The sequence below is a fragment of the Tachysurus vachellii genome, chromosome 4 (assembly GCF_030014155.1).
Source record: "Tachysurus vachellii isolate PV-2020 chromosome 4, HZAU_Pvac_v1, whole genome shotgun sequence".
Classification (NCBI taxonomy): Eukaryota; Metazoa; Chordata; class Actinopteri; order Siluriformes; family Bagridae; genus Tachysurus; species Tachysurus vachellii.
This window is the reverse complement of record NC_083463.1, coordinates 18,054,451-18,080,340: the sequence shown is the minus strand read 5'-3', so window position 1 is coordinate 18,080,340 and position 25,890 is coordinate 18,054,451. Positions and strand designations below refer to the sequence as shown.

At 38.8% G+C, this 25,890-nt stretch overlaps 2 protein-coding genes across 8 annotated transcripts; both read left to right on the top strand.

Annotated features, from left to right (window-relative positions):
- The first annotated feature begins 223 nt into the window (after nt 1–223).
- Nucleotides 224–13,885, top strand: pbrm1l (polybromo 1, like). 3 transcript variants are annotated; one of them, XM_060868145.1, is made up of 30 exons: nt 224–345; nt 986–1,128; nt 1,616–1,713; nt 1,841–1,988; nt 2,209–2,361; nt 2,510–2,626; nt 2,720–2,788; nt 2,904–3,002; nt 3,117–3,202; nt 3,785–3,876; nt 4,064–4,280; nt 4,565–4,706; nt 5,035–5,123; nt 5,229–5,508; nt 6,455–6,560; nt 6,663–7,326; nt 7,603–7,814; nt 8,513–8,695; nt 8,857–9,014; nt 9,214–9,465; nt 9,574–9,719; nt 9,816–9,973; nt 10,233–10,416; nt 10,545–10,752; nt 10,937–11,138; nt 11,341–11,421; nt 11,934–12,098; nt 12,696–12,763; nt 12,851–13,064; nt 13,146–13,885. In XM_060868145.1, the coding sequence occupies exons 2-30, from the start codon at nt 997–999 to the stop codon at nt 13,307–13,309; spliced, it is 4,887 nt and encodes a 1,628-aa protein (XP_060724128.1). In that variant the 5' UTR covers nt 224–345; nt 986–996; the 3' UTR covers nt 13,310–13,885. The 3 variants fall into 3 exon arrangements, with proteins under 3 accessions (XP_060724128.1, XP_060724127.1, XP_060724129.1); XM_060868144.1 differs by having other exon boundaries at nt 11,341–11,496; XM_060868146.1 differs by lacking the exon at nt 11,934–12,098.
- Nucleotides 13,886–14,395: 510 nt separating this feature from the next.
- Nucleotides 14,396–23,019, top strand: stau1 (staufen double-stranded RNA binding protein 1). Of its 5 annotated transcripts, none has more exons than XM_060868142.1 (15): nt 14,396–14,588; nt 15,243–15,540; nt 16,168–16,289; nt 16,393–16,549; nt 16,821–16,971; nt 17,163–17,334; nt 17,694–17,789; nt 17,912–18,124; nt 20,385–20,528; nt 20,614–20,760; nt 21,004–21,079; nt 21,180–21,493; nt 21,588–21,710; nt 22,132–22,211; nt 22,357–23,019. In XM_060868142.1, the coding sequence occupies exons 2-15, from the start codon at nt 15,351–15,353 to the stop codon at nt 22,442–22,444; spliced, it is 2,073 nt and encodes a 690-aa protein (XP_060724125.1). In that variant the 5' UTR covers nt 14,396–14,588; nt 15,243–15,350; the 3' UTR covers nt 22,445–23,019. The 5 variants fall into 5 exon arrangements, with proteins under 5 accessions (XP_060724125.1, XP_060724124.1, XP_060724123.1 ...); XM_060868141.1 differs by having other exon boundaries at nt 16,818–16,971; XM_060868140.1 differs by having other exon boundaries at nt 16,393–16,573.
- The last annotated feature ends 2,871 nt before the right edge of the window (nt 23,020–25,890 follow it).

Here is a 25,890-nt window from a genome sequence, read left to right as displayed (position 1 = left end):
TAATTCTACAGTAAAAGCTGTATTATTATTATTATTATTATTATTATTATTATTATTATTATTATTATTAATATTATTATTATTATTACTACTACTACCTATTCGTTTTAACAAGAGAGAAAAAAACGAAATGGATATTAGTTTATAAAAGACACAATGGTTAAACAAATCCCCGATGAACGGAAACCAGAAAACTTGAAGACTTTTAACTGAATCAACTTCCGCTTCTGAAAAGAGGCGGGACTTAAAATAAACGTTAGCTCACTGGTTAACGTTTGTAGCTATCGCTCTATTTTCTGGTGGATAATTCTTAACTGTTTAAAGAAAGCCACACATTTCATACGGGTGAGTTACAGTCGCGTTTTCTCTTATTTGTAACGGGAGTTCGCCGTAGAGACACGTAAACGGTATTTTTCGGCTTAAGTGTTTAGCAGACAAGCTAACGAGGTTAACGTTACTGTACACAGAGCGCTCTTTTGTTTGAGAAGCGGTAGTAAAAGTGTGTGAGGGCTGATGGGCTGTAGCATGAGCGCCTACAGGGAAGTAGAAGCACAACATAGTGAAAGACTAGCGTGTTAGTTTTAGCTCGATACTCAATACTTGTTCTGTTTTGTCTGAAAGTACACAGCCTGTATTTCTCATCTAATTCTGTTAAAACTTGTAGTGTTCAGTTTGTTAACAAAAGGCCGGTATTCTTGTGACTGATCAGTAGAATCAACCGTAAGCATCCAAAAAAAATGTATTTCCTGTGCCAAAAAAAAAAACACTACAATAATAATCCTGATTGTTTTCATAACCAACTAGCTGTGTCACTCAACGTGCTTGTGTCTTTATCGTCCACGTTACACGTTTGTTTTGCTCACTCTGTCCACGATACAGCGTTTAAGTTCTGTATTAATCGATGAAGAATTATATTCAAGTGCTAGATGACTTGTGCTTGTAACAGCTGGGTTGCTTTGTATGTGAAATAAAAAAAAAAATACAGGTACGATTTCTATGGGCTCCAAGAGACGACGCATCGCTTCTCCCTCCAGCAGTGTGAGTGGAGAGTTTGATGATGCCGCTTCATCAACTCCAACCAGCAGCTGGAAAAGGAGGAGGACTTCTAATGCTACTGCTGTTGATCAAGTGAGTTTGCACAAGTTGTAAGTGCGAGCTTTGGGGATGTCCAAAACAACAACAACCACCACCTTCTTTGTCTATTTGTTCAAACTATGTCAAATGACCAACAGTCCATGGGGAAGAGCCCTTAAAGCAGGAGCAGTACTTAATACTTCAAATGTGCGACTATATTTTTCTTACATAACATTGCCTACTTTGTTTTCCTATGTGTGTAATGAATTTGTTCCTTGATAGGATGTCCCAATCTGTGACAATATATTAGTTTTTAGGACTGATACTGGATCAGTATCAGAGTAGATTTGATTTATTTTCTGCTGATATTTTACATTGTGTGAGATGATTGACAGAACATACGTTTTTCACTGCTTAAAGATGCAACGTGTCTTAAACGTTTTAATATCCGACTCTCGCTGTCTTTTTTTTTGTGTGAATTTTGTCTTAACGGACCGATTTGACGAGCACAGACGCTGATCACCCATTCAATGTCCTTTAGATTGCTGTTTGCAGTGAATTGTACAACACTATCAGGGACTACAAAGATGAGCAAGGGAGGCAGATCTGTGAGCTCTTTGTTCGTGCTCCGAAAAGAAGGTATGAAACGGTTGTTGTCTTTGTTTACATCGATTTAAAAAAAGAATACATTTTAGAATTTGTCTTTCCAGGCAGTAAAGTGAATAGTCTCTGCCTAGTCTTTTTAGTATTTGTCTATGCCATTTAGGAATCAGCCAGATTACTACGACGTGGTGAGCAAGCCCATTGACATGATGAAGATCCAACAGAAGCTCAGGACAGAAGAGTACCAAGATGCAGAGCAGTTCTCTGAAGATTTTAAGCTACTTATAAACAATGCCAAAGCTTACTATCCGGTAAAAGAGACAATATTTACAAAAAAAAAGTCAATTACATTCCTAATTAAGTTCCTAAATCACTAAAAGAAATGTATTTTTATTTTATATTTATTATTTAATGTTACCGTAGGCAATAAACAGAACAATAGTTTTTTTCCCCTTTTATTCTACATTTATTTAGTGTGTAAAAGCAACTGAGCCTGATTTTGTGTATTTATTTATTACTTTTTTATTTTAGCCTGATAGTCCAGAGTGCAGGGCCGCCTGTAAGTTGTGGGCTCTGTTTCTAGCCACAAAGAGTAGCCTTCTTCCTGGAGGAGATGTCGAAGATGATGAGGAAGAAGAGGAAAGTGAAGATGCTGATAACCCAGGAGTCTCCACAGAGGAGGAGGTAATGTTTCCTCATAATCCAGTTATGAGAAAAGAAGTGTGAAGAAAATGGAGATGCTAATAGTCTTTAAAGCCTAACAGCTTTGTGTATGTGTGCATGCTGGACACACTATAGCATTATCAGATAATCTCTCCTCATGTCTGCTCAGATGTCACCCAACTATATGAAAGGGGTCCTAGAGCAGCTGTTGGATGGTCTTGTATCTTATACTGACCCTTCAGGGAGAATAGTTAGTGAACTTTTCCAGAAACTGCCCTCTAAACTGGTAAGACTTTTTTCTTTTATTACAATATGTTTGTTAAATAGCAAATTTAATGAATGTTAACATTGTGTGTGTTTTTCTTCTGCCTGTATTCAGCAATACCCAGACTACTATGCCATAATCAAAGAGCCAATAGATTTTCGAACCATAGCTCAGAGGATACAGGTGTGTATTTCCCATTATTACAGTTAATTGCAGTTATTGGATATGAAACTAAACCTGAACAAAAAAAAGTACAAAAGGAACAGCATGTCGCATCATTAGCATTGTTTCATCACAGATGGGACATTACAAATCCATCAGTGCCATGGCCAAGGACATTGATCTTTTGACCAAAAATGCCAAAGTCTACAATGAACCTGGATCACAAGTTTATAAGGTAATATCTGTTTTCATTCATGTCAGGTTTATTGTCCTGCCCACAAATCAGGGCAATCCAATTTTGGTTAACTTTCCATGGTTGGGGTAACACTTTCTTTTCTATTGTTTGAAGGATGCAAACACAATAAAGAAGGCCTTTTTGCAGAGGAAAACTGAACTCGAGCAGGCAGAACCAACAAAATCCAGCCTCCGCATCAGGTATCTTCTTGCCTGGGTTTTTGCTTTGAGCACAGTGAAATTCCTGTTCTTCACGTATCCCATCTTGTTAAGAGGTTTGGGTCAGAATCCGACTCAGCCATAATACAGCACTCCTGGAGCAGTGAGATTTAAATGCATTATTCAAGGGTCCAACTGTGGCATCTTAACAGTCCTGTGGTTTGAACGGCTGTTTTATTGTTGCTGTTATGTTGCTGGATAATCAACAATGCTATACAGAAAATAAAATAAATGCAATATGCCGTATGAGATGTATATACTGTAAAGTGCAGAGTCTAGCAATACAGTATACAATAAAATAACAGTATTATATAACACAGGTGTTGACTGTTTGTAAAATATACAGTACAGAATGTATGAGTAATGCAAGCAACTATAGTGTGTGTAACTACAACAGTGTAATAGTATAATCTATTGTTAATGCATAGAAAAAAAATAGAGCCTCCAGTCTGTAACTCTCACAATGAAGGTTCTAATCCAGATCACCTAATGTATTTAGCAACTGTATTAAGTGTGTGTGCTTGGCTTGTAGATTGTCTTTGATGCCTGTATGTTCTGTGGCAGGAATCGGAGGTCAGCTCAGGGCGATCCTTTGCCTGCTATTACCGTGTCTCTGCGGCCTGGCTCAGAGAGCGATGAAGACTCCATTCTCTCAGGTATTGCCTCATCCTGTCCAAGTATCAATATAATCAACATAATGTATTCACAGTCCAGCTTTTTTATGATACATCTCTTCCTTTTCCTCCAGGCCATGTTTTATGTGATTAAATGTAACATTATGTAATGTCTTAATCCAAAGCTGAAATCTTATTAACAGACTTGTCTTTGTGTGTTTTACTGCAGGCTCTGTGCGATATGATGTTGGGGAGGCGGAGTCTGAGAGCGGGCACACTCGACTATCTACTGGTGACCCAATCTTTCAGCTGTACCAAGCTGTCAGAGGGGCCCGTAACACTCAGGGTCAGCTCCTTGCTGAGCCATTCCTTCATCTACCATCACGCAGAGAGTACCCTGATTACTTCCAGCAGATCAAACACCCCATTTCTATCCAGCAAATCAGGTACTCTCACATACTTTCAAACAATGTCTCTCCAATATATATCAATCTCCTTTTTATTTATAATCGCTTATAAGTGTAGTTGGTGACCTTTCTCTCTAAAGCATCATCTGATAAATAGATCATTGTATTTTTTAGGGTTATCGACTTGTGTCGTCAATACGTCAGTGTAAGATTAATCAGTGTCCCATCAGTGTATTTTCCCAGCGAAATATCCCTTGTGACATATAAGATATGCTTTATATAGAACGTTTACATGACATGTTTTTTTTTTTTTTTGGTTACAGAGAAAAAATGCGAAACGGAGAGTACGAGGGAGTCGAGCAAATGGAATCAGACCTTAATTCTATGTTTGAGAATGCTAAACGCTACAATGTTCCCAGTTCAGCCATTTACAAGCGTGCTCAGAAATTACAGCACATAATGCAGGTGAATATATTCCTGGATCTAGAAAACTTGCTTGTATTCTAAAGTATAATGGTATTATTAATGCATAATAGACCACAGGTGTCAAAAATAGAGCCTCCAAGTCTGTATTCCCGAAAATGAAGGCACTAATCCAGCCCACCTAATGAATTTAGCCAGCGTGTAAATATTAATATACATTATTGGTATTTACTTCTTCATTAGCAAGCTAAAATGTTGTGTTCTCTCTAAACATCCTGTGTGGCGGGTCTGCAGGCATTGTATTGAATGCATTATTGTATGTATCAAATTGTAGTGTGTTGCTGTAAAAATGGGCTAACCTCCTTTCCAGTTAAAAAGGAGAGAACTTCGAGATGACGACGAAGGAGACAGTTTGCTGTCCACCGTGACACCCGAGACAGGAAGCAGTAAGAGAAAAAGGTTAGATCTATTTTGAATGACTTTTTTTTATGCATCATTGTCATTTAAATATTATTAATAATGTTGCCTTCCTTCTGTCCATTAATACATTTTCCAACATCATAGTCATAAGAAGAACACAAAGAAAAACAGGATGAAAGCATTGTATGCAGCAGTGACCGAGGCACGAGAGGCAGGTACAGGTCGGCGCCTCTGCGACCTCTTCATGGTGAAGCCATCGAAAAAGGACTACCCTGATTACTACCAGGTTATCTTTGAGCCCATGGACCTTCGCACCATTGAGAGCAATATTCGCAGCGAGCGCTACGTCAGCGAGGAGGCTCTCATGAACGACATGAAGCTCATGTTCCGCAATGCTCGCCACTACAACGAGGAAGGCTCTCAGGTTGGTCAGAATTTAGAAACTGTGATTTGTATTAGAGATGAGCCGGATACTCGGCTGAAACGAGTATCCGGTACGGATAAAGCACTTCTGCCGAGTACGAGTATTATATGAGTAATACGAGTCAATATCTGTGCTTGGATTGAATGAAAATCATCATTGGGTATCTGATTGTGTCAGCGTTCTGTGATAGGCTAGTCACAGCGCCCCTCCCCTACACACATACAGATGTATTGTGTTGCTGTGTCTCGCTCTGCTCACTCACAGTCACACACAGAACAGCTCTCTGTCTCTCCCTCACTCACTTGGGTTCGCGGGTCTTTTCCGTTAACGTTTAGGGTTTCTTCAGCTTTTTACTTCGGGTTGTAACGTTAATAATACGTACTTACTAACCAGTAGAGTTCTGGTAAACGTGGGTTCGTTCAGACGTGGTGCTTGCTTGGTAGAATGCGACTCGCATTGCATCTCTGCCTGTCGGAGATTTTTTTTCTTTTTTAAACCTTCAGCTGTCTCTAACCAGTAACCAGACACTGAGTGTCTGACACGTTTTTGCTGTATTTCATAAAAACATAAAGGTAGTAAGCTAGTGTTATAAATATTACAAATTAATTATTACCGGTTAAAGCCCCGCCCATTTCAAGACAAGCCCCGCCCACTTCCGGGTTAGGCCCCACTCCGAGTACGGATACAGATACAGATAATACATATGGTTAACAGATACGGATACAGACAATGCTGTACTCGCTCATCCCTAATTTGTATAAAGGTTGAAACTGGATGAAGATAAGTTCAGTTTTTACACTGTATTTGTTTTCTTATAAAAGCACCCAATGCTCTCCTTTCATTTCTACCATTATATTGTACATTGTTGTTTTGTTGATATTGTAACATTATGTAACCTAATTAGAACTGATTAATTTTTTTGTTTACCTTTAACTTCTGTTTCCAGGTTTACAATGATGCAGACATTCTGGAAAAGATTGTAAAGGAAAAACAGAAGGAACTTGGACCTTTACCTGAGGATGATGATGTTGGCTCACCCAAACTTAAACTACGTGCGTTATGTAACTTGAAAATTTTTTTTTTTTACCAAAAATTGGTTTCAAAGTGATAGTTTTTATTGTTAAGATTATTATTACAATCTTTAACTTTTGTAGGGAGGAGTGGGGGTGCTACATCTCCCAAAAAGGCCCGCTCTCAGACGTCTCTACAGCAGAAACTGGGCGAACTCTATGAAGCTGTCCGCAGTTTCACAGACAGCCGTGGACGTCGTCTGAGCACAGTGTTCCTGCGTCTGCCGTCACGCTCTGAGCTCCCTGATTACTACGCTGCCATCAAACGCCCCATTGACATGGAGCGCGTGCGCAGTTACATGGTCCAGGGCCGCTATCAGGACATTGAGTCAATGGCTGAGGATTTTATACTTATGTTTAACAACGCCTGTACATACAATGAACCTGAGTCACTCATCTACCGTGACGCACTGCTGCTCCACAGAGCCTTCCTTGATGCACGACGCAACCTGGAGAAGGAGGAAGAGGAGGGAGAGGAAAGAATGGGAGCTCAAGTGGCCGTCGCGCCATTAGTTTGCGAGCTCATTCGGAACCTCTTTGTGTCAGTGATGAGCCATCAGGATGATGAGGGCCGGTGCTACAGTGACTCGCTCGCAGAGGTGCCCTCAGTGGATCCTACCAATGCAGAGGAACCACCTCTTAGCTTGGATATTATCCGCAACAACGTAGAGCGTGGACGCTATCGGAGGCTGGATGTGTTTCAGGAGCATTTTTTTGAGGTGCTGGATAAAGCCAGACGCCTCAACAGGTTAGTAGCAACCACTTAGCTGTCCTTTTGCGTGCACTGTTTATTTAATTCTCCTGATGGGTTTTTAACAATGAAATGTGACAAATATGTAAAATGTTAAGATGTCATCGTAACGTATCGTTTTTGGAGATTTTGTAAAATGGTCAATATTTTCTTTTGGGGATTATATGTACTGTTAATGTAGGAGCAAGCACAATAGTAAATGATTAGTATTAGTAAGAGAGTAATGCCACAATGAACTTTTTGCGCTGACAAAAATAACTGCTGTGCCTGCAGAACGGACTCTGAAATCTTTGAGGACTCGATTGAGCTGCAGCAGTTCTTTCTGAAGATCCGAGACGAGCTATGCAAGAATGGTGAGATCCTACTCACTCCAGCACTGAGCTACACATCCAGGCATCTGCATGCAGATGTGGAGCAGGAGAAGAGAGAAAAACTGCCTCGGGAAATGGAGGAAGATCGACTCAAAATTGAGGAAGACAAAAAAGGTATGTTAGTCTTTTATTGATTTTGTGTTTTCTCATGCTGTAATCTAATACAGTAGAATACTAATTATGAGTTAGTGGTACACTCATAGTATAAACTATTTTATAATTTATGTATAGTTAATTACATTTTTGTTAATATATACATTAATATTGTTTAGTATTTTTATTATTCTATGTATTCTTTGGTTTAGAAGTACACTACATAGCCAAAAGTATGTAGACATCCATACGTCCATTCACACCCATTTGTGCTTTTTGACCATCGTATTTCACAGTCTCTCTTTGCCATTATAATAATCTGCACTCTTGAAAGGATTTCCAAAAGGCTTTTTCAAAATTGGATGTGGGGATTTGCCCATTCAGCCACAAGAGAAATCGTGAAGTCAGGCGAGGCTGGCTGAAGCATAGTTGGCATTCCAGTTCATCTGGGGGAGTTTGGTGGGATTGAGATCAGGGCTTTGTACAGGTCACTTGAGTTTTTCCCACTACATCTGTAGCAAACCATATCTTCATGGAGCTGTGTTCTTAGTTCTCATGAAACGAAATCTTAATACTACAGCATAAAAAGACAAATATGGGTGTGATGTTCAGGTGTCTAAATGCTTTTGCCCTGTCTGCAATAGGGCTATTTTTTATGGTCAAATCTAAAGTCTTGACTAAAGAGAGGGTTGTATGTTAATGAGTGATTATTTTTTCAGAGGAGAAGGCAGAGGGTGTTACGGGTGGACAGTGGACATCTAGCCTTAAGAACACCTATAGTCAAGACTGCAGCTTTGAGAACAGCACCTACAGTGTAGGAGATTATGTGTACGTGCAGCCGTCTGAAGCCAACTTGCAGCCCCACATCGTAAGCATCGAGAAACTGTGGAAGGATGAGGCTGGTGAGCAAGCTTTTTCTTTCTTCTGTTGTCTTCTTCTGTTGGCAAGATCATATTTAACAATTATTGATTAATTAAAAAAAAAAACTGTTGGCTTGACGGACAATAACTGTAATACATATCAAAACGTGTTAAATCCAGCTTCTTTCTTGTTGTTGATGCAGGAGAGCAGTGGCTGTATGGCTGCTGGTTTTATCGACCAGGCGAGACCTTCCACCTGGCTATACGCAAGTTCCTGGAAAAGGAAGTATTCAAGAGTGACTATTACAACAATGTTCCATTCAGTAAGATACTGGGGAAATGTATGGTGGTGTTTGTAAAGGTAAATGGAAGAAAGCTTTCCTTTCCCTTTTCTTAACCTTGAGAAAATCATATGGATTTAAGTATACATTATATTGTAACAAATCACAAATATATAAACATACGGATTCCTCCATATACATACATACATCAAATCCTTTATGCACTTTATTAAATTTTTCGGTTTGAAACATTCCCTAAGAGTTTATACTTTTTTCCAGGATTATTTTAAATACCAGCCCGAGGGCTTCAAGCCTGAGGACGTCTACGTTTGTGAGTCTCGTTACACAACCCGGACCAAAGCCTTCAAGAAGATCAAAATATGGACTATGCCACCAAGCTCTGTGAAATTAATCTCTCGCGATGTGCCATTACCTGTAGTCAGAGTTGCGTCCATGTTCGTCAGCGCTGCAAATCGTGACCAGGACAAGATGGCAGACTCTGCTGACGATCATGGTAGCTTTATTGAGAAAGTATGTATCTTTTTATGAATTGAGAAATTTGTATTGATTTGAGGGAAATATATTAGGATTTTTTTTGAAGTGTTTATCACTTGTAATTTTCATACTTCCTTCTTACAGGAGAGAGAGGCTGTTCCTGTGGAGGTGTCTAATGGTGAGCCTGGATGTCAGTACTACGAACAGCTATGCTACAATAACATGTGGTTGAAAGTGGGTGATTGTGTCTACATTCGATCTCATCGCTTGACGCGTCCACGAATTGGCAGGCAAGCGAATTGTACTGTAACGATTTCCCTCTTGCCTTCCAATCTCATTCCTATGACCGTTATAAATGAACTTTTTGTTTTGATGATTATGGGCAGGATTGAAAAGATGTGGGAGCAGGATGGAGTTCCTTTCTTCTTTGGGCCGATATTCATCCACCCTGAGGAGACAGAACATGAGCCCACAAAGATGTTCTACAAGCGTGAAGTGTTCCTGAGCAACCTGGAGGAGACCTCTCCCATGATGTGCATTTTAGGTACAATCCTCCCTTCTGCTGTGAGACCTGTTATTTCCAGTAATCTGGAATATAATCTTTTTTTTTGTTTTGTCCTTACATGAAAAAGGCTTATAAAGATATTTAAAGATTTAGAAAGTTTTTAATTTGGTTAAAATGTATGTTTTAGGATGAACCACTAACAATAATATATTGTAATATCTTATAATTTTTTTTATTATTCTTATTTAGTTTTTACATTGAATAATTTTTCTCTCTTCTTTCTTCTCTCTTTCCATAGGAAAGTGTGTTGTCTCTTCCTTTAAGGACTTTATTTCCTGTAGACCAACTGAATTTGCAGAGGAGAATGTACACTTGTGTGAGAGCCGCTACATTGAAAGTGAGAAGCAGATGAAAAAATTTAAAGGCCTCAAACGATTTTCCCTGTCAGGCAAAGTGGTGGATGATGAGATCTACTACTTCAGGTATTTTAATATTACTATTTGTACCAGGCAGTCTGTACAGTTAAAGCTATTCCTTGTCTTGGCTTTGGCCCAGTACTTAAATATGTAAGTGGAAGAGGCTAACGTTTACAACGTTCTTCCTTTTATAGAAAGCCGCTTGTGCCTTCCAAGGAAGCATCCCCGCTGCTGGATAAAAAAATTGAAGAGCTAGAGGCCAAATTTGCAGATATAGAGGACCTGGATGAAGATCTAGATGAGATGGAAGATGAGGATGATGAAGCGCCAGCGACACCTTCATTGCCCCAGCATCAGTCTTCAATTGCTAGTGATATGGACCTTCCTAACACACCGCTACAGGTATATTATGTACTTATACTTACCCTCATAAAGATACATATACACAATACTGTCACATAAACACTATCATGACATTTAACTGTCTACACCTAAATATAACACGTGGTTTGGCTAAGGATTGATAAAGTTTTACATCCAAACACGATTATGATTGTTGCATATTGCCTATGATTATTCTGCACAGTCCACACCAAAGACCGTAAAAGGTCTATCCAAGAAAGAAGGAGCCAAGCGCAAGATCAACATGAGTGGCTACATTCTGTTTAGCAGTGAGATGAGAGCTGTCATAAAGGCTCAACACCCAGATTTCTCTTTTGGAGAGTTGAGTCGTCTTGTTGGTACAGAGTGGAGGAACCTGGAATCTACTAAGAAGTCGGAGTATGAAGGTAAATTCACGTGAAAACCACGTCACATTTTAAACCATTTTGTCTTTACTGACTTATGTGGTAATTGTCTTGGTTATGCTACAATGGGTTCTTACAGTATGTCTTTAATAAACTAAACTTAAGTGGGAACACTGATGGGGACAAAGATTACTTGCCTAATCAGGTGGGGTCTTTAATACTGCGTATAATGCTGTCTTTTCAGAGCGAGCAGCTAAACTGGTAGAACAGCAGGAACGAGAAAGGGCCCTCCAGCAGCAGCAGGCGGCAGCTTCCCCAAGAGCAGGTACCCCAGCCGGGTCTCTGATGGGGGTGGTGCCCCCCCCAAGCTCTATGGGGATGCTAAACCAAGCCATGCCAGGTAACGCCAAATCCCCATTATACCCTCATCTCAAGGCAATCAAGATGCAGCATCCGGGCACCCTCCAAAGCTTCCGTCACCTACTGACATCATCCGTACCCCAACTCATTCTCATCAGTCACCAGTCACTGTACTCTAACCCATTTCAGGACTCCATGTGCTCTTATTCATATTCACAACCCTTCTTAGTTGTGTGTGTTGAAGAGATAATGCTTGATTTATTGTTTTATTTGCATGATTACTTTTTTTAATTAACATCCACACATGGAAGTTCTACTACTGGCATCATTCATAACTTTGACACTTTTAGGTTACTTTCTCTAACTTGCTCCGGTAGAGATTGCAGTGTCTTTTATTTTGTAGTGCATGACCAAACACATTTGCATGTCACATACGCATGGATTCTGTTTTGTGTTGTTTCTCCCTTTTCACCCAAGGCATGATGGGAAATTATGGCCCACCCTTCATGCCTATACAGGGTCCTCCTGATGGCATGATGGGTATGGGTGGCACACCTCCTCATCCCATGGGGGTGCCCGCGTTGCCACCTCAACACTACTTTACATCAGGCATGGCTGGGTACCCTGGTATGCCCCCTTCTGGTAAGAAGCATCAACTTGTGTGCAACTTCAACCAGCCATACAAGAGAGAAATATTAACTCAAGAAAAATTCGTAATCAGATCTACAGTTTGATTTTGTGGGTGGTGTGGAAATGATGGCATGCAATAGTAGATCTATGTGGAGTTAAATCCTACTTCTTCTACTATTTGTTCTACTATTTCTCTTTAATTGAATTTGCAGATGGCTGCTAGTTTTCCATATGGCAGTGGAAGAATGTTTCACCATAATTTCTTATTTCAAGTTCACTACATTTTAATTATTATGAAACCTTTTGCTCTTTTATGTATATTTGAATTTTATTCACTGTGATTAATCATGATCGCTAGTGTTAATGTTAATTAGGACTAGGTTAAAAGTTCATTAAACAATACATATTTAGATGTTATATGTAAGAATAATGATATCTAGTGTACTACAGATAGATCATGTAACATAATGTTCTTCTTCACTCAACACTTAAAATCAGAAGAAACCTATTGAAAGTTGTTTAAACAATCAGCCCCCAATTAATCAGCTACTTATTCTTTTCTCTTATTCAAGATTTTATTTTTTCATACACTTTTCCTTCTCTCTACAGGTGGAATGGGACCTGGTATTAATGGTATGGCTGGAAGCCCTGGTCCAGGAAACCCTTATGGTCTTCAGGTGAAAATCATGTTTGTTTATTTTTCAGCTCTACCTCTGATTTAAGCTGTGTTGAGTGCTTAAATACTAATTGTGTTTCCTCTTTAGATGGGTGCATATGGCCCAGGGCAGGTGGCGCCACCTCCATACCCAGGTCAGAGTCAGCTGGGTCAGTCTGTCCACCAACCACAAGGCCCACCCATGTTCGTAGCACCACCTCCCAGGCCACAGCGTCTCCTGCATTCAGAAGCCTACCTTAAATACATAGAAGGGCTCAGTGCAGATTGTCCCACTATCAGCAAATGGGATCAGAGCCTTAAGGGTGAGATGGGTGGAAAAACCTTTGTTTCCAAAATTGAAATTCCATTCTGTTTTCTAACACATTTCCAATTTCTTTCTATAGCTCAAAGAAAAGACTCTCGCCTCAGTAGAGAGCAGGAGAGCCGTCTTCCTTCTCATTGGCTGAAGAGCAAAGGTGCTCACACCACAATGGTGGATGCGTTGTGGCGACTGAGAGATTTAATGATGAGAGACACTCTCAGCATCCGACAAGCTTACAACCTTTAACCTTTACGCTTTAAGCCCTGACACTCAGGACACTTATTTATGCAAGACGATACTTTGGCCAAATCTAGCAACATTGTAAATCAGCTGATTTGTTCAGTATGTTCCACAGCAATAATAATGTCAGATTTTTGTATAAAAAAAAGGATTTTAGTCATTTACATGGTTTCAAATTGATGCACTGGAATTATCACGAATGCATTAGCTAACTTATAACTACTGATGACGGGCGATCATGTTCCTGATGACAGTTTAAAGTTTTTCACCTGTTTAGATGAAATATTGTTATGCAGAAAAGATTAATTAACCTCATGTGCTTTTATCTGTTACAATTTTTCCAGTTTAATGGATGTATAGAGGAATTACCTTAAACACTGATATAATGGAGAAATGAGTGTGGATTTAACCACTTTTAGGTCTTATTTATGGTACAATATTACATCAGGTGGAAAAGCTGTAACACACAGTTGTATGTTACCAATATTTTTAATGTGTCATACGTTTGGTTTGTCTTTATTTTGTGGGCAATTTAATATTTTTGCATTTTCTTTGGTAGAATTAAAAAAAAGTGATACTTTGTATTTGTGTTTTTATTCTCTCATTCAATATTTAAAATATACAATGTGGATTTGATTTCTAAATGAGAATAGTGATTAGTGCATAATACATTCTCTAGTTAATTTAATAATGCCAGGGAAATTCTCCTGGCCAAATATTTATTATGAATATGGCTGTTATGAATATGTCAGTGGTTTGAGGCTCTGGAATAAAAAATAAATAAATGTCAGTTCTAGAAAACACTTATAACTATATTGATTATCGTTGTTCATTGTGGTCACAAAACAACCCATGAATACGTTTGAATAAACAATTAAAATATTCAACATATTTAAATAACAAACCTAAATACTAGAATAGTTTGATCATGTTCAGACCATGGTCTGTCCCCTTTTTAAAGGAGTTTAAGCAGTTAATTAAGGAGGTAAAGGATTTGAGAACACCTTGTTTAAGGATTTGTCATTTTAAATCTTAAGTAAACAACTCTGTCTCACCAGCTCGCTAAAAAAAAAACCAGCCCCGGAAGTGATGTAATTTCCGGGAGTGGCTGGACCATTAGGCGATTCTCTTTAGTGTTTGCCCTGTCTACTTTCTCTGCTCTACCTCACCTATATTTTAATTCAAACCCCAAATATAAATCACTCCCCTAAAATTGGACGCTAATGTTAACGTGCTTTCTTTCTTTCTCATGGACTAATTTCCCACCGGACCTAAATAGAACGAGGTGAGGTGTTGTGGAGGGCTGAAGGAGAGGATTTGCTCTGGTTAAACAGACTTGACGCTAGCTGTTATTAACATTAGCTTTATCTTCTGATCAGTCTCTGGCCCCAGTGATAAAATGTCACATTCTACAATTGAACATAAAACGTTTTAGTTCCATGTTTTGTCATTTCTGTCCCACATGCACTCAATTGAGCTTGTTTTTTTTTTTTTATTTAATCACATATCAGTTATTTATCCCCGTGTAGCTGTAACAATGACTAACGGTGACCTGCTGTATTGTATCTGTGTACAAGCTAACGTTAGCTAGCACTCGGTTTACAGCTATGTTTATTGTTACACTCGTCACAATTCACATTCGCTAGAAGATATAATACAATATTATTGTGGATTATCCTACAGAAATCTACATGTCGCACTCTAAAGATTCCAGTTTAAGTGTTAGAAATTGTATAACTACAAAAAAAACAACAAAAAAAAACCAACACTTTGATTAAGGACCTTCTAACGTCTATCAGTAACCAAGTTTATCTTCATTTATTTACATGTTGTATGGAGTCGAGATTTAAAAACAAACAAACAAACAAAAAAAAACATTCTAGCTATTTTGCAAGTGGTCTGTTGTGACATTTGTTAATTGTGTTGTCTTTTCTTGCAGGCAAATCTTTGCAGTCTTACACCTTCCTCTTCTTTAACAATCACTTAACACTTGTCCTGTGAAAATCCTGTCCCAGACTGCAAAGTGTTTTCCTAATCATAAGCCAGAATGTCCCAGCTTCAGTTCCAGTCTCCCTCCAGCCCTGTCCCCAGCTCTGCTCCTTTACAGCTCTCACAGCCCCAACCTGGCTTCAGTATTCCTTCAGCTTCTGGCTCCTTACCTTCAGAAAGTGCCAGTCATCCACTACGAAGCTCCGCCCTGCCCTCTGCCTCAGCTACACCCTTCTGTAACCCTACAGGTAGGTGAAAGTATGTTTATACACTGAAAAAAGCTTGCATACATGGTGCATGCAAAAAGTTTTCACCCTAAAGCCTTACACCAAACTTAAGTTTTGCTTAAGATGCAAAAATCTAATTTTTACACAAGCATTCAGACACTACTGTTTGCAGCTGTTATAGCCTGAAGTCTTCTTGGATAAACTCGGCACAGCTGGATTTTGTAATCAACTTCCATAACATTTCCCAAGTGTGTGTTTTGACACCATCCCGTTTTGGATGATCTGTACAAAATTGTTTGACCTCATGACTTTTTGCACTGACATGCACATAGTCGGCTGTCTGGCTTTTATATATGCAGAGATATGTCTTTCCATGCCATGTCCAATACATTGATTTTACCACAGATGAGCTTCAGTCAAGTCCTTAAAAAAATACTTTTATTGAGTATTGTAGTATAGGGTAAAATACTTTTGTGAATGTATGTTGTGAAATGTATTTAACTTTGACGACCTGAAAAATCCATTTAAAGTAAGTAATGTAACAAAATAATAAAAAATACGATTGAACTGTATACAAAATAATTTTATATAGGTGTAGAATTATTATATTTAACTGTAAAAAAAAGATTAATATTAATTTGTTTGTAGCTTCTAACATGGCAAACCCTAAAGAGAAGACCCCCATGTGTTTGGTGAATGAGTTAGCCCGGTACAATAAGATCCAGCCTGAGTACAAGCTACTCAGTGAGCAAGGACCAGCCCATTCAAAGGTAACACTTCTGTTTACTCTTTTCTGTTCTTTCTGTCTCAATGTACACACATTTGTCCTTGATCCAGTTATATTTATCATGCTTTTTCTTTCTCTGTATCTAGATATTTACTGTGCAGTTGACTCTGGGGGAGCAGCACTGGGATGCAGAGGGCACCAGTATAAAGAAAGCTCAGCACTCTGCAGCAGCCTGTGCTCTCACCCAGACCACGCTGCCCAAACCTAATAACAGAATCCCACGACACCAAGGCCGGAACCCAGGTGGGTTCTACAGAGGCCCTGAGTGTATGTTCTGATACTTCCATACAACTCCTTTTATTCTGTTGTAAATGTGAAATTTCAAGTATCTTAAAACCATTTATATGGACTAATACTCTGCTGGCTTTAAATGGCCTTCATATCATATTGACATATTGAGCTTTTCATTGGTCAGTGTTCTTCACCTAAAGCACTTTATATTCAGTCCTGTTACCTGAATATCAAAGATATCCTTTTTTTTTTTTGTTTTTTGACATTTATTTTCTCTTAGCAGACAGCATGACACACACTGTGGAGCTGAATGCACTGTGTATGAAGTTGGGGAAGAAACCAATCTATAAACTTATAGACCCATACCAAGGAATGAGACCCACATTTAACTACAATATCAGAGCACCGGGGCCTTACGCTCGCTCCATGCAACAGTATGTGCCCCTTGTATTATCACTGTATAGAAGTATAAAGCGTAGGCTTATGAAGAGATCTAATGTCAAAAGGCTTAGCCAATTATCAACATTATTATGTGTAAAATGCACAAAATGGAATCAACTACACTTTCACAAACACAGTACATATAAATATGAATGTATTTGACCTCTGGCTTTTACCTGACCAGGTATTACTACCCGTTTCCTCCGGTGGCACCGGTGCTGTATCATATGGAGTTATCCATTGGAGGGCAGCAGTTCCACGGAAAGGGCCGCACACGTCAGGCAGCCAAACATGACGCTGCTGCTAAAGCTATCAAATCTTTGCAAAAAGAGCCACTGTTACAGCAGTTAGTTGAGGTAGGTCATTAAGGGCATTAAGTACTGAGTTTGGTTGAAACTCCTCTTTTGCTTAGGTACTGTGTGAAGAAATGGAACCAGTTATTAAACATCGTCACAGAATCTTCTCTAATAGTTTTTCTGCTGTGACACATCCACAAGTAGTACAGTGACTGAAGTTCATTTTTTTTTCTTTGAATTCTATTTCTTTACACACTGTAATGTGGGTTAAATCTTATAATCACTGTTTAATACTGTATCTTAAAATGGATGTTAGACTATGTATCATGGACAATTCTTTGCTGTTATCCATGTAAGATCTGCCATGTAAATTTTGGCAAGGTGTAACTTAATTATATAACCTATGTGTGTATGTTTAGACAAGAAAAGAACCAGAAGAAGAAAACCTTAACAAATCTGAGATCAGCCAAGTATTTGAGATTGCACTGAAGCGGAACATGCCAGTGAACTTTGAGGTATACCAAAACCTTCCATTTTCCCATAAATGTCTAGAATTATCTAACGTTACATCACAAAAAGTCGCATTGCCAAATATATAGCCCATATTTATTTGTTTTTGCCTGGAATTTCGGATCAGGTGCTGAAAGAGGCAGGACCACCACACATGAAGTCCTTTGTGGTGAAAGTGACTGTGGGAGAGTTCACTGGAGAAGGGGAGGGCAAGAGCAAGAAGATTGCCAAGAAGCTTGCTGCCATTTCTGTTCTGGAGGAACTGCGAAAGTTGCCTCAACTACCAGTCACAGACAAGATGCCACCTCGTATTAAAAAGAAAACCAAATCAATTATAAAGGTATTGTAAGATTGTTTAGTAAATGCTTATCACGTATCTACAACAGCAGTATTTTACGAACAAGCTCAATAGTTTGTACCTCCATTCACCATTACATTTGAGGTTATTTTATAATCTATAATGACAGTGCGTTATTTTAATTTTTTCAAGTCATCTCTAGTCCCTGATTATTTCAGACACAGCCTCTCAAACTCTCTCAAGCTAGAAGTCAGGCTAAGAGTTAATTAGACACAAGACCTAAAATGTATAATACTGATGTAATTTCTAAACTGAAAACCATTTGTAGAAAAGGTCATTGGTAATTAAGTCAAGAAGCTTTTATTGTCACTTCAACCATATATAACTGTTGTAGCACACAGTGAAATGAGACAACGTTTTCCAGGACCATAGTGCCATATAGAACAAAGACAGAGCTAAGGACTTAAGTAAGTAGTCCTAGCCACATAAAGTACATCTGTGAAACCTGGTGCAAACAGAGCAAGACAAATACACAAAAGACAATACACAAAAACAAATACACAAAAGACAATACACAAAAACAAATGCACAAAAGACAATACACAAAAACAAATGCACAAAAGACAATACACAAAAGCAGCACCGACCAGTGTAAATACTGTATGTTCAATATTGCGTGTGAAGAAATACTCCAATGAACACATTAGTATTATAGCAGCAGTTACATGAGGTATTGTAATGTAATGTGCAAAACAGCAATTGACTGAAATGTGAAAGACAGCATGTGCAAAGAGCAAAAACTGTGCAAAACAGCATGCAAACAGTTTGATATGGGTGATGCTGAATACATGGATGTATATTAGAAGAGTGTGTATTTAGTGTAGGTCTGTGCAGTCCATATGGTTGATTGTGCGTGTGTGTGTTATTCTCGGTCAGTTAAGTTCACAGTCTGGTCATGAGAGCCCGAATGATTTGGTACCTTTTTCCAGATGGCAGGAGGGTAAAGAGTGTATGTGAGGAGTGTGTGGGGTCCTCCACAATGCTGCTGGCTTTGCCGATGCAGAGTGTGGTGTAAGTGTCCATGATAGATTCGAAGAGAGACTCCAGTGATCTTCTCAGCTGTCCTCGCTATCCGCTGCAGGGTCTTACGATCCGAGATGGTTAGGGTGTCTCTGCTGTCCTGGCAGTGGCTGTGGCTTGCCAGGGCGTGTGCACGCTTTGCTTCTCTGATAGCTCGGGATTGTTTGGCCCTTGCTGTTCTTAGGGCCACCCTGTCCCCTGTTCTGAAGGCTAAGTCTCTGGTCTACAGCAGCGCATGCACTTTAGCAGTCATCCATGGCTTCTGGTTGGAGCATGTGGTGATGGTCTTGGAGCCGGTCACGTCATCAATGTACTTGCCGGTGTAGCTGATCACTGATGCCGTGTACTCCTCCAAGTTGACGAAGTCACCATTGGTTGCAGCCTCCCTGAAGATGTTCCAGTCAGTGCACTCAAAGCAGTCCTGAAGAGCAGAGGTGGCTCCTGCTGGCCAGGTTTTCACCTGCTTCAGAACAGGTTTAGAGCGTCTGACGAGTGGTCTGTAAGCTGGAATTAGCATAACAGGGATGTGCCCTGAGTAGCCAAGGTGGGGGGTTCCGTACTATATGCGCCGGAAATGTTAGTGTAAACAAGTTCCAGCGTCTTTTCCCCCTCTCGTTGCAGAGTCCACATACTGATTGAATTTAGGGAGCACTGATTTGAGATTTGCATGATTGAAATCTCCGGCGATGATAAACAGGCCGTCGGGGTGAACATTCAGCAGATCGCTAATAGCCCCATAGAGTTCTCACAGAGCCTCATTTGCATTAGCGCTAGGGGGAATGTACACTCCGACAATGAAAACCATGGTGATTTCCGTCCGGAACTCTGCCACTGTGCTGGGATAACAAAACTGCTTGATGAGTAGTAATGATGAAAGAACATCTTTAACATGCAAAAGTAGTGAGTAGCAAAACTACTAGGGGCTGAATACTGTTGATGATCTTTTAGGATTTTGTGTTCATGCTTTTTGTTTTATCCTCTGGACTGAAGCCAATGGCTGCAGAATAAAACAGAAAGTTAATACATGCATTTTGATTACTGATTACTAAATGTAACATTTCTAGGTTTATATTAGGGATGGTGTCTTAACTAGTGTAAATGATTACAGTCTTTTCTCAGTGGATTGTGAGCTATAAAGTTTATTACAATCTGATATGTATAGGTGTTAGCATGTTTATTAAAACATGCATGAAGTTAATTAAAATTACTGTCTTGTTTGTAGTTGCAGACCAGTCCAGAGTATGGGCAAGGAATTAACCCAATCAGCAGACTGGCACAGATCCAGCAGGCTAAGAAAGAGAAAGAGCCAGAGTACATCCTCGTTACAGAGAGAGGACTGCCCCGGCGTAGGGAGTTTGTCATGCAGGTTTGTCATTGTCAGGCATCCTTTTTTAGTCATACAAATGTTTTATTTATATTTATTGAATCATTTATCCAGCTGTCTCTATCAGGTCTCAGTCACCGGTCAGACTGCAGAAGGTATGGGTCCAAGTAAAAAGGTGGCCAAGAGGAATGCAGCAGAGAAGATGCTAGAGCTCTTGGGATTTAAAGTGCCTCAACCTCAGCCTCCCAAACCAGCACTGAAAACAGAAGAGAAGGTTCAATCTTAAACATTTGTGTTTTAATTTGTGAGATTCCTTCCTACCTTTAATAAGGAGCTATCAAGGCAAAAGAATGGGGCAAATGTTACAGATAAAACACTGATGTTATGCACAGGGACAAGATGTAGTAACCTGTTGCTAATTTCTTAGCAGTGTTGCTATGTAGTGTGTTTGAGTTCTTGGTCTTGTTAGTCTTTTATACAGTTTTTTAAAAGCTGTTTTTTTGTACCTATTGTAAAGCCTTCTCTGAAAAAACCTGGAGATGGACGTAAAGTGACCTTTTTTGAGCCAAGCTCAGTAGAGGCAGGGGGTCTGGGTAAGTGTCATTAAAAAAAAAGTGCAAAGATGTACTGTAAAGATGTCAAATGCTTCCACATGTGCTGTAATCCTGTAAAAGTGTCCTTTTAAAATTTTAGTCCCAAAGGAGGAGGATTTCCGTGTGCCCTTCCTCAGCCATCAACAGCTTCCTGCTGGAATTCTACCCATGGTACCTGAGGTGGCACAGGCAGTTGGTGTCTGCCAGGGACCCCATGCCAAGGACTATGGCCGTCCCAACCAGGCCAAGGCCTCACTGACCGCAACGATTGCCAACGAGCTGCTGTACGCCGGTACTTCTCCCACAGCTGAAGGCATTCTGAAGGGAAGTAAAAATCTAGCTATGAGACCACATGGTCCCTTCACTAAACCATCCGAACAGCTTGGATACCTGGCTACTGTTCAAGGCCTACAGGTACTCCATTAACTGCAACATATATGCCCATTCTTGTGTTGATTATCAGACTATGAAAAGGAAGATACTCATTGTTGTACCCTGTTCACCACAGGTAGAATACAAGGACTTTCCAAAGAACAACAAGAACGAATTTGTTTCTCTCATCAACTGCTCTTCTCAGCCGCCTCTTATAAGTCATGGTATCGGGAAGGACGTGGAGTCCTGTCACGACATGGTATGACACTGGACACTGCACTGCTTCCAAATTTTTCTTTAAAGATCTATAACAGTGGCTTATGCAAAGAAAATCTGATGACTCTAGGCACCCAACCCGACATTTAAATCATGTTCATTAACTTCATTAATTACCTTTATTTTATTATTATTATTATTATTATTATTTTATATATCAAATAATCCACTAACAGCAGCAAATATTGTTTTATCCATATAAATGTTTTACAGCCTTGTAGTCATTTTATATCCTTGTAGTTTCTGGTCATCAGTCAGTTCAGAGTCACGAGTTCCAACTGGAACCTTATCTGAACAACCCGGGAGGCAAATAAGCTACTGTATATAAAAGCTCTTAAATTAGATCTATGCCATTTGTTACAGTCAAATAAATGTTTTAAAGTTTGTTTTTCTTTTTTCCACAGGCTGCATTAAACATACTGAAGCTGCTTTCAGAGTTTGACCAACAGTCCAGTGAACGGCCAGCTAACGGACCAATTACTGGGTCAGTCTGTTGAGTTGTATAGTTTTGAGTGAGAAAACTATGCCATGCACCACTTTGTTCATTTCTAATATAGATAATAGAACTACTCTGATATGTTGAAAAAAATATTTAAAAACTGATTTTTTACCCTTGTTTTTCAATATAGGTGTGGCAAACAGGACCTTGTAGGTGACACATTGCTCAAACCGGCTAACTCAAGCACCATGGGAAAAACTCTGGATGGCGCTGTCTAGAATATCTAATTGTTTTTTTTCCATTTAGGAAACACTAGAGAAAAGACAGAGGTAGAGTTATTCACACTGAATTTTAACCTTTCTAAAGTGTCGCAGTTTCACAGTTAAACATAACAGTTTTCCTACTTGATGTTTACTTGTAATCATAGTTGTTTTGCTTCATCATATCCAGTTTTTTTTTGTTTTTGATTGCAAAAATGATGTGAACTGTAACTTAGACAGCTTTTTTTCTGTTAGAAAGTAAGCCATTCTAATGTTTAACATTTTGAGGATGTGCAGCTATTGTGATGTGCAGTATGAAATGCTAGAAGGATATGATGAAGCTAAGGCAAGTGCTCTCTGTCATATTGGATTTTCTCCAGTGCTTTTAAGGTGGCCACCATAAAAACATTAAATCACATCTCCATGTAGAACTGGGAAAGTAATTTCTTAATCCCTGTTTTGATGTATGGTGGTGTTGTGTGTGTGTGAGGGTTGTTAGTGTTCAGTTATTGTGGTTAAAACACTACTTAAAACCCTGTCATGCAGTCTTCAGTGTAAACCTGTTTGAATGCAAGTAAAATTCTATTCTAAAATTGGACTCAGCATATTATTGTGTAAATGAGAGAAGAAATGAGTTTAATAAAACTTTAATAACATCAGGTGGGGTCCTCTATTTGTAATCTTCTATTTGTAATCCTCTATTTGTCCCAATCTAACATGAAATCTCAGGGTTTTCAGAATATTAGATTTTGTTACTCTACCACACCAGATGTGTAAATACTCCACTTCCAAAAACATACTAATCCTAAATTACACAGAATACTAGAGGTTTTTGATCAGATCATTAATTATATCTTAAAACCAGATAAAGAGACCCCAGTTAAACAAATTTATTATTGAGCAAATTATTCAACATCAAATTGCCATTTCAAGAAAAGTATGTGAGCCGCTATAGGTATGAGTTCATTTAAAGGATTAACTGAAGTCTCTCGGGCATAAGTTTGGGTAATAAACATAAACATGGGTTTTCAAGATCAGAGGCTGGACTTCACACAAGTCAGTCAAAGGATGTTTCTAGAAAAGTGTTATCAATAGTCACCATTTATGAAAACGTTAAAAAAAACAAACCAGAAACCTATTGGACGAATGTCCTTTGGTCAGATGAATTCAAGAGAGAACTTTTTTATTTAAATAAAAAGAATTATGTTTGGCAACAAACAACACTGCCAAACATTCCAACATAACCTCATACCAACCGTGAATCATGGAGCTTTCATGGCTTTAGGAAGCCATGGTCGGTTTGAATATACCAGAAACTGGCTGATCTCCTAGGATTTTTTACACACAAAAGTCTCTAGAGTTTATGCAGCATTTTGGGCAAAACAATAAGCATTAAGGTAGTGACAGGTCTTTGATTGGAATTGCCTTGTTGATAAGAGCGCTCTAATGAAAATAACCAGAATGGATTGAGGTGTAAGAAATATATAATAAATTGTATATTAACTCTTTACAACCACTGTGAGCAGAAAAGCATCTCCAATAACCATGCCACAGAGATCACACTGAACCTTTAGACTTGTATCTGTATGATTTTATGCACAGTGTACAGTGTATTGTATAAATTGGTGAAGAAATATAAAACAGTACCCACTAGAGGGCGCAGTGTTCTCACATGTTGGAAACTTATTAAACCACACTCAATAAAATGGTTTAAATCCAAGCAGAGCAGCTAGCTCCGGGGTCCCTGGTTCAATCCTGAGCTCTAGTTGATTCCTGGGAAGAACATCTGTGCATATTCTCCCAGCGTCCACATGGGTTTCGTCCTACTTCAGAAAAGCATGCCAGTAGGTAATATGTGATAAATCTAGGTAGGTAGATAAATTCTATAAAGGACTGTTGTCAAATCTACAGAGAATTCAGATCCACTGCTACCCTAACCTGAATAAATGTGATTACTGAATGCGTGTGAGTGAATAATAGTAGCCAGACAGAGCTGGACCCACTGGTGACTGTGGCAGAGAAAAGGACCCTTGAGAGATTGCTCTACATCCTGGACAACACCCACCATCCTCTGCACAACATATTCACCAGACAGAAGAGTGTGTTCAGTGGAAGACTGCTGTCTCTGTCATGCTCCACCACAAGACAGGAACTCTTTTGTCCTCCTGGACATTAGACTGTACAACATCTCTCAGGTATGGAAGGGTGGAAGCACACAAACTGTGTAGTGACTTAGTATCTTTTATCTGTATTTACTGGTCTTTACTTGCTGCTACTGGATATTTCACATTTTACATTTTATATTAAAAGAAATGAAATGACCTTATTAGCACATGATAAGCTGAAGGAGGTGATTCAACTGTATTGTATTAATCTTATTTCTCTGTATATTGCTACTGGATGCTTGAATATTCTTTGGGATTAATAAATTATCTATCTATCTATCTATCTATCTATCTATCTATCTATCTATCTATCCCTCCCTCCCTCCCTCCCTCCATCCATCCATGCATCCATCTGAAATAAACAATCAAAACACGTTTGATTTTGTATTTTATTCAATGCTCAGCCAGTCAAAATGGAGAAGGAATCTTTTAATGAAAAGAAAATGAAAGATAATAGGACATTTTGACACATTTTTCCATTTCTTTACGAGACACATATAGAACAAGATAGAACTCCAGAAGTACGACATGCTTCAAATGACATAACGCATACAGAAACAACAGCATAGAAAGTTGACAAGTAGAAAGTTTACAAAACACACAGCCTTTAGACCTACGAACAACACCATAAAGGATTTAGGGGACTGGAGGTGTAAACAGTTCTTTCTTTTGTTTCTGTAAATTCCCTGGAAAATAAATTCTGCTAATTTTTTTAAGATTTAAAATTCAAATGATTTTCAGAAGAATATTCAAATGAAAAATTACAAGTAAAAAATAATAAGCCTAAACCATGACTATATAAGAATGGATAAAAAATATTGTGGTCATGTGATTGTGCTCATGGTTGAAACCTGAAACAAATACTGCCTTTATGAGCCTTGTCATCTAAAATAATTTCAAGGAATAAAATCAATTATATTTGAAAGCTCTGTAATTTTAAATAACTAAACTGAAAACAATTGATAAAACGGGCTGTAAGACAAAATGTATTTTTTTTCTTTCATCACAGTTTAACCCATGAAAGGGATAAATGTTTTATTTGATTTTTTTAAACTTTACAATATTTTGATTGTCATCACTGTTTGCTGACTGTTACATCAAACATTTTCACACTGAAAACATTTATATACAGTGTCTGACAAAACTCTGAACTGTTTTCCGAGCAATATTAAAAACAGCTGTAAAAGACCCACTTTGGAATTCAAAGCAAAAAAGTCATAATAAAGTAATGCTCGGCCAGTAAGTATGGAATACATACGAAGCTATTTTCCAATTATCCATACAACTGAAACATTATCA

Bases quoted from the DNA above. Each gene is read 5' to 3' on its own strand.
- pbrm1l (XM_060868144.1), top strand. From the start codon at position 997: ATGGGCTCCAAGAGACGACGCATCGCTTCTCCCTCCAGCAGTGTGAGT. The intron at 4,281-4,564 runs GTACTCTCACAT...TTTTGGTTACAG, and splicing joins ATTTCTATCCAGCAAATCAG to AGAAAAAATGCGAAACGGAG. The intron at 12,099-12,695 runs GTAAGAAGCATC...TTCTCTCTACAG, and splicing joins CCCTGGTATGCCCCCTTCTG to GTGGAATGGGACCTGGTATT.
- stau1 (XM_060868138.1), top strand. From the start codon at position 15,351: ATGTCCCAGCTTCAGTTCCAGTCTCCCTCCAGCCCTGTCCCCAGCTCT. The intron at 17,335-17,693 runs GTAGGTCATTAA...GTGTATGTTTAG, and splicing joins TGTTACAGCAGTTAGTTGAG to ACAAGAAAAGAACCAGAAGA. The intron at 20,529-20,613 runs GTTTGTCATTGT...TGTCTCTATCAG, and splicing joins GTAGGGAGTTTGTCATGCAG to GTCTCAGTCACCGGTCAGAC.